The 5937-nt window shown below is 44.4% G+C and overlaps 1 protein-coding gene across 2 annotated transcripts; it reads right to left on the bottom strand.

Moving 5' to 3' along the window:
• Window positions 1-979: 979 nt before the first annotated feature.
• On the bottom strand, window positions 980-5126 carry LOC146423221 (sushi, nidogen and EGF-like domain-containing protein 1). 2 transcript variants are annotated; one of them, XM_085045026.1, is made up of 8 exons: window positions 4985-5126; window positions 4178-4222; window positions 4048-4083; window positions 3623-3753; window positions 2469-2750; window positions 2190-2327; window positions 1558-1742; window positions 980-1103 (listed from the first exon to the last, which is right to left on the bottom strand). In XM_085045026.1, the coding sequence occupies exons 2-8, from the start codon at window positions 4212-4214 to the stop codon at window positions 1100-1102; spliced, it is 813 nt and encodes a 270-aa protein (XP_084901152.1). In that variant the 5' UTR covers window positions 4215-4222; window positions 4985-5126; the 3' UTR covers window positions 980-1099. The 2 variants fall into 2 exon arrangements, with proteins under 2 accessions (XP_084901152.1, XP_084901153.1); XM_085045027.1 differs by lacking the exon at window positions 980-1103 and having other exon boundaries at window positions 1554-1742.
• Window positions 5127-5937: the final 811 nt, after the last annotated feature.

Genomic DNA, 5937 nt, shown 5'->3' with positions numbered 1-5937 from the left:
AGCAGCAAAATGTGAGCCAGCTGTGCCCAGGTGGCCAAGCAGGCCAATGGCCCCTGGGCTGTGCCAGCCATGGTGGGGCAGCAGGAGCAGGGCAGTGACCATCCCTGTGCTGGGCACTGCTGAGGCCACACCTCAAGTGCTGTGTCCAGTTCTGGGCCTCTCCCAACAAGAGATTGAGGGGCTGGAGAGTGTCCAGGGAAGGGAACGGAGCTGGGAAGGGTCTGGAGCACCAGGAGCAGCTGAGGGAGCTGGAGGGGCTCAGCCTGGGGAAAAGGATGATCAGGGTTAACTTTATCATTCTCTACAACTATCTGGAAAGGAGGTTGTAGCCAGGTGGGAGTGAGTTTCTTCTCCCATGCAACCAGCAGCAGGACAAGAGGAAATGGGCTCAAGCTGTGCCAGGGGAGGTTCAGGCTGGATATCAGGAGGAATTTCTTCACAGAAGGGGTGATTGGGCATTGGAATGGTCTGCCCAGGGAGGTGGTGGAGTCACCATCCCCGGAGTGTTCACAAAGCAGCTGGATGAGGCACTCAGTGCTGTGGTCTGGTTGTTGTGGGGTGTTCAGTCAAAGGTTGGACTCTATGATCTTGGGGCTCTATTTCAACCTCATGATCCTGTGATTCTGTGAGCAAGGGTCAATGGTGGGGAGGGGTAAAGTTGTGTTTTGTGTGTTTTGTTTGTCTTGTGATGTCCAAGTGCGTTGCAGAGGTAATATTTTAGGGTTGGTGGGTCTGTGCCAAAGTGTGCATTGTGGGTTGTGTCTGTCATGCTCATGGGTGCCACATGCATATGACTTCATATTGTACAAGACCTCAGAAATTAACACCCAAAAAGGCAATATTTGATTAATTCTGTCACATTTCACCTCAAACCCCATCAGTTCCCTGGAAACTGTGGGAACAATGAGCGTGATGGTGACATGAGTGTGATGGCATCACCAGAGGTGGCAGGACAATGACAAGGACATGGACACTGCAATGTCTTGGCTGCAATTTTATTGCTCTGGTAGAGGTTGACATGACCTTGACCTTCACAGCAGTGTCCTCCTCAGTGACAACAGTGGCAGTGGTGATGTTCCTCTGCCTCATTCCCCTCGATTCACCTAGAGAAGATATCGACAGCCCAAGAGGTAGAGCCACTTTCTGCCCAAATCCCCAATATCCCCAAAAAATCCCAATATTCCCCCCAAAATTCCAAATTTTCCTCCCAAGCTATCCAATAAAATCTCTGCTTTTCCCCAACACACTCCCAGTTGTTCCCAAAATGCTCAATTTCCTCAAATTCTTAACTTGCCCCAAAATTCTCAATATTCCAAGATTCCCACTGTTCCCCAAATTCCCAGTCTTCCCCAATAAATCCCCAGTCTTCCCCTAAATTCACAATGGTTCTCCCACAGTCACAAATTATCCCCCAAATCCCCACTTTTCTCCACCTCATTCCTGAATTTACCCCCCACATTCCCACTTTTCCTCAACATTTCCAATTTCCCACCCCCTCCCCCAAATTCCCACTTATCCTGAATATTCCCAATTTTCTCCTCTAAAAACCCAACTTACAACCAGCAGTCATTGTCCTTGTTCAGCTGCGGAGGGTCCACATCTGCCTCCTGGAAGTCATCCACACGAAAGACCCAACGTCCCGGAACCTTGACGTTGGAGGTGGTGGTGATGTTGATGATGGCATCAGTTTGGGATCCAGGAATGTTGTAGAAGTTGGTCTCATCACCACTATTGAATCCACCCTGGAAAATAAGGGGGCAATCTAGGAGGGCTGACCCCACTCAAAGGGGTGGTGGGCCCCCAAAATGATGTTAGGATGTGACCATATTTGGTGTCCCCCAGACATGGTAGGGACCAATCCATGACCTTCACTATCATGACCATCATCTCCAGAAGAAGGGTGGGCAACCTCCTGTCTTCTTCATCATCATCATCATCATCGCTATCGTCTTTACCATCTTCAATAGCTGGGACAGGCTAACCACTGACCTTCATTATCATCATTTCTAGAAGATGGGACAGGACAACCTTGATGTCCCCAAAAAACATGGTGGGCCAATCCTGGACCTTCATCATTATCATCATCATCCTCAGGAAATGGGATGGGCCAATCCCTGACCTTCATCATCATAATCCTCAGAAGATGGAGTGGGACAACCTCCTCCCCCTCCTCCACCCATCCCACCTACATGTGCTGGGGTCCCCCCGAGTCCTGTTTCAGCATCCCCGTCACTCGCTGCCCCCGTGGTCCACTGGATGTCCCAGTAGTTGAAGATGATGTAGAACATCTTGGAGTCAGTGGTCAGCACAGCCTGGAAGGTGTTGCCCTATGGAAAAGGTCACAGAGGTCAAGGATGTGTCATGAAGGTCAAGGATGGGTTCTGGAGGTCAAAGATAGATCAGTTAACAAGGCCACCAAGTGGGTCAACAAGAGCCAATGAGTGATCTTCATGGCCCATGGACCTCACCTTTTGGGAGGTGGAGCCATAGTAGGCCACGTGGTCCCAGGTGGCCACCAAGGCCCAGGTGGCAGTGAAGGGGCTTTTGGGGAAGTATTGGGTGATGGCCTGGCTGATGTCTGCCAGCAGCGCTGGGTCGGTGCTCTGGCGGTAGAAGATGTCCCCACCCAGCACATTGTCCACATCTGCCCAGAAGGGAGCCACGAAAGGCTGCTCATCCACCAGGGGGAAAGGGTCAGGGGTGTACTGTCTGACAGGTGCATCGAAGGAGATCACCCCGTTGTTGTTCACCTGGAGGTGACACCAGGAGCTGGTGGGAACAGGGCTTTGGGGGTGCAGCACCTTGGCTTGTGGTGTGGGGGCTGGAGATGGACCCTACAAGCACCCCAAGAACCACCACTCATAGGACTCCCCAGCTCTCCAACCCCTCCAGACCCACCATGCACAGGACTCCCCCAGGACCCACCAACCATAGGAACCCCCAGTCACACGACCCCCCCAACACCCCTGAAGCATTTCAAAATATTCCCCTGAATACCTCAAAACCCACCAGCCTCCCAAGACACACCCACAGGACCCCCGAACATCAAACACCCACAGGACCCCCAACACCCACTGAACCCTCGAAACCCCACCAACCTCCCAAGATGCATCACCCACGGGACCCCCTGAACATCAAATATCCACAGAACCCCCCCCAACATCCACCACCCTCAGGACCCTCCCAAGACTCACCACCAGTCGGATCCTCCAACACCCACCAACACCCCCAACACCCACCAATGTGATTCCACAGCACCCACCCACACACCCCAAGATCCACCCCATATGGAGCCACCCAGAGCCAACCAAGTGCTCCCAGACTCACCACCCAGAGGACCACCAAGGACCACATCACCACCCACCATCTTCAGGACCCCCCAAGACCCTACAACCTCCCCAATACTGCCAGTCTCCTCAAGATCCCCAAACCCATCTGAAGATGTTTCAGTGTCCAAGAACAAACCCCTCTATGAACTCAAGAAGGGTTGATTCTGGGGACACACTCACACACACACATACACACACACACATGTACACACAAAAAAAATTAAGTAGAAATGGAGGGAAAATTGGGAAAAATGCAGGAAATTCCCCAAAATATGGAATTTGTGGTGACCTACGAAGGCGGTTTGGTACGTTTTGCCATAGAAGGTGAAGGGAACGGAGAGAGCGATTGCCTCGGATGTCCCATCATCGTGTTTGGGGTTTGTTTCATCCCCCTGGTGAGGTCCATAGGGATAGAGAAGGGATCCTGCAGGAAAATCAGGATTTGGGAACTGCCCCCAAGTTCCCACCCAACCACATGTATTTTGGGGTGAAACCCACCAAATTTGGATTTTCTGTGGTTACCTAGAAATGGATGTGTCTCCTCCACATTTTCCATGGTTTTCATGGTAAAACTGGGGTGGAAGGGAATGACCCCAGAGGAATTACATGGGTTACACATGGATTTTGGGAGAAATAGTGGGAAAACAGTATGATGTGGGTGGGAGAAATTTAAGTTTAGGTGGAAATGTTTTCATGGGGAAAACTCCCTAAAATGTACCTTTTTCGGATACAGTTTTGGTGTCCACCATGGATCCTATAGAAGAATAGGAGAGAATATGAGTCAATCCGTCATTTTTCCACTAGGGATGAAAATTACACTTTCTCAGAAAAAAAACCCCAAACTTTACCTAAAATCAGAAGGAAGACAGCACTGGAGGGTGACATCCTTGACTCTAAAATAATTTAAAAATCAGGAATATTAAAAAAAAAACCCAAACAACCAAAACTAAAAAACTAAAAAATCCCCAAACAAATAAGGAAACAAAAATCCTTCCCTAAACTGATGATGCAGTAGAATGAGGCTCCAGAGGTAAAAAACAATCCATATTAAAACACCAAACACACACCTTCCCCAGAAATTTTCATTGTGGGGCTATTGGTATGTGTGGTATTTCAACAAGTTTTTAAAGAATTGAAGTATTTGAACAGTTTGCTTTTTAATTTAATTAATTTCAGTACATTTTATAGTATTAATATAATTTAATTTGGGAGCTTTTAAAATTTAATTTAATTTTTTAATTTTTAATTTACTATGATTGATTTTTAAGTGAAAATTTTATTTAAATGAACATTAATTTAATTTTATTTTTTAATTCTATATTAATTGAATTTTTATTTAATTGGGTCTTTAGATTAATTTTATTTTTATTTATCTTCTATTTATTTTGATTTTTATTTAATTTTATTTTAATTTAATCTTAAATTTTTGCCATTTGAGTGCATGAATTTAGGAATATTTTCCCCTTCTGTGCTCCAATTCAGGATTTCTTGCCTTTTTTTTTTTCTGCATAAAATTAGGATTACTTACACTTTTTCATGCATTTTTAAGTCATTTAAAGGGACAAATCTTTCATAAATCCATGAAAAATAAGGATTTTAAAGAGACAGTATTCCAAGGAATGACCAAAATCCCACCAGAATAAAAATTCACTCACCTGTATTTCAATGAAGTGAAGAACTGCAGCCTGAAAATGAGCTCAAACACCCTCAAATGCTTTCCTCTTGTCCTCCTTCTTCTTTTATCAAAACAAAAACTATGCAAACACGTGATTTGCCAACTTTCCACCCATCCAACCTCTCTGACCTCTCCCAGGATTCTTAAGAAAGGGAAATTTAAAGTCACATGCTGGGGATTTTGGGCTCCTCCAGATGTATTTTTTTTAAGTTCAGTGAAGCCTTTTTTGAATAATTTTGGGGTTCTGGAAACACCTCTGGATTTCTCCTCACCCTGCATGGGGTTTTTGTCCCTTTCTATACTTTCTATTTTCATCACCTGATTTAATTTATTTAAACAAAAAAAAAAATCCTTTCAAAATTATTTTTTCAATTATAGATCCCTTATCTCTTTTTATTTATCAGGAAGAAAATAGATTATCCCTGATTATTTGGGATTTTGAGGACTTTTTTTTGTTATTACGAGGCTAAGAGAAATCTTTATTATGTACTTTGGGTTTGGTTTTTTTTTTTTTGTTTTTAGGAAGAAAAAAGAAGCCCTTATACATTGGAATTCTATTTTTTGAAGGAAAAGAAAACCCTTTAAAACACCCCAATTTTTACTATCTGGAGGTTTTTCATAAAAGTAATTAATAGCTTGTTTTTTAGTGATTTTTAAAGGAAAAAAAAAGTTTACTGTCTTTATTTTAAGGAAAAATTATTTTCCATTATTTACCTGGTGTTTTAAAAGTATTTTTAGCAGAAAAATCTCTTATTATCTCTCTCCTTTTTTCTTCTTATTTTTTCAAGGAAAACCCCTTTATTTGCTTATATTTTAAGAAACCTCATTGTCCCCAGTTCCAGATGGGTTTCTTTAAGCTCTTCAAAGTTGTTTTTCTTTGTCCAGCAGCTCAGCTCAGACTTCTCCAGAATCCTCAGCTGGGACTTCTCTCAT

This window comes from Lichenostomus cassidix, unplaced genomic scaffold (assembly GCF_008360975.1).
Source record: "Lichenostomus cassidix isolate B80296 unplaced genomic scaffold, HeHo_3.0 HiC_scaffold_441, whole genome shotgun sequence".
NCBI lineage: Eukaryota > Metazoa > Chordata > Aves > Passeriformes > Meliphagidae > Lichenostomus > Lichenostomus cassidix.
This window is presented reverse-complemented; position numbering and strand designations above follow the sequence as displayed.

Coding starts and splice junctions, on each gene's coding strand:
- LOC146423221 (XM_085045026.1), bottom strand. CDS start 4,214: ATGTCACCCTCCAGTGCTGTCTTCCTTCTGATTTTAG. Junction 4,084..4,177: donor TGTCTTCCTTCTGATTTTAG/GTAAAGTTTGGG, acceptor ATTCTTCTATAG/GATCCATGGTGGACACCAAA. Junction 2,328..2,468: donor ATGGCTCCACCTCCCAAAAG/GTGAGGTCCATG, acceptor CCTTTTCCATAG/GGCAACACCTTCCAGGCTGT.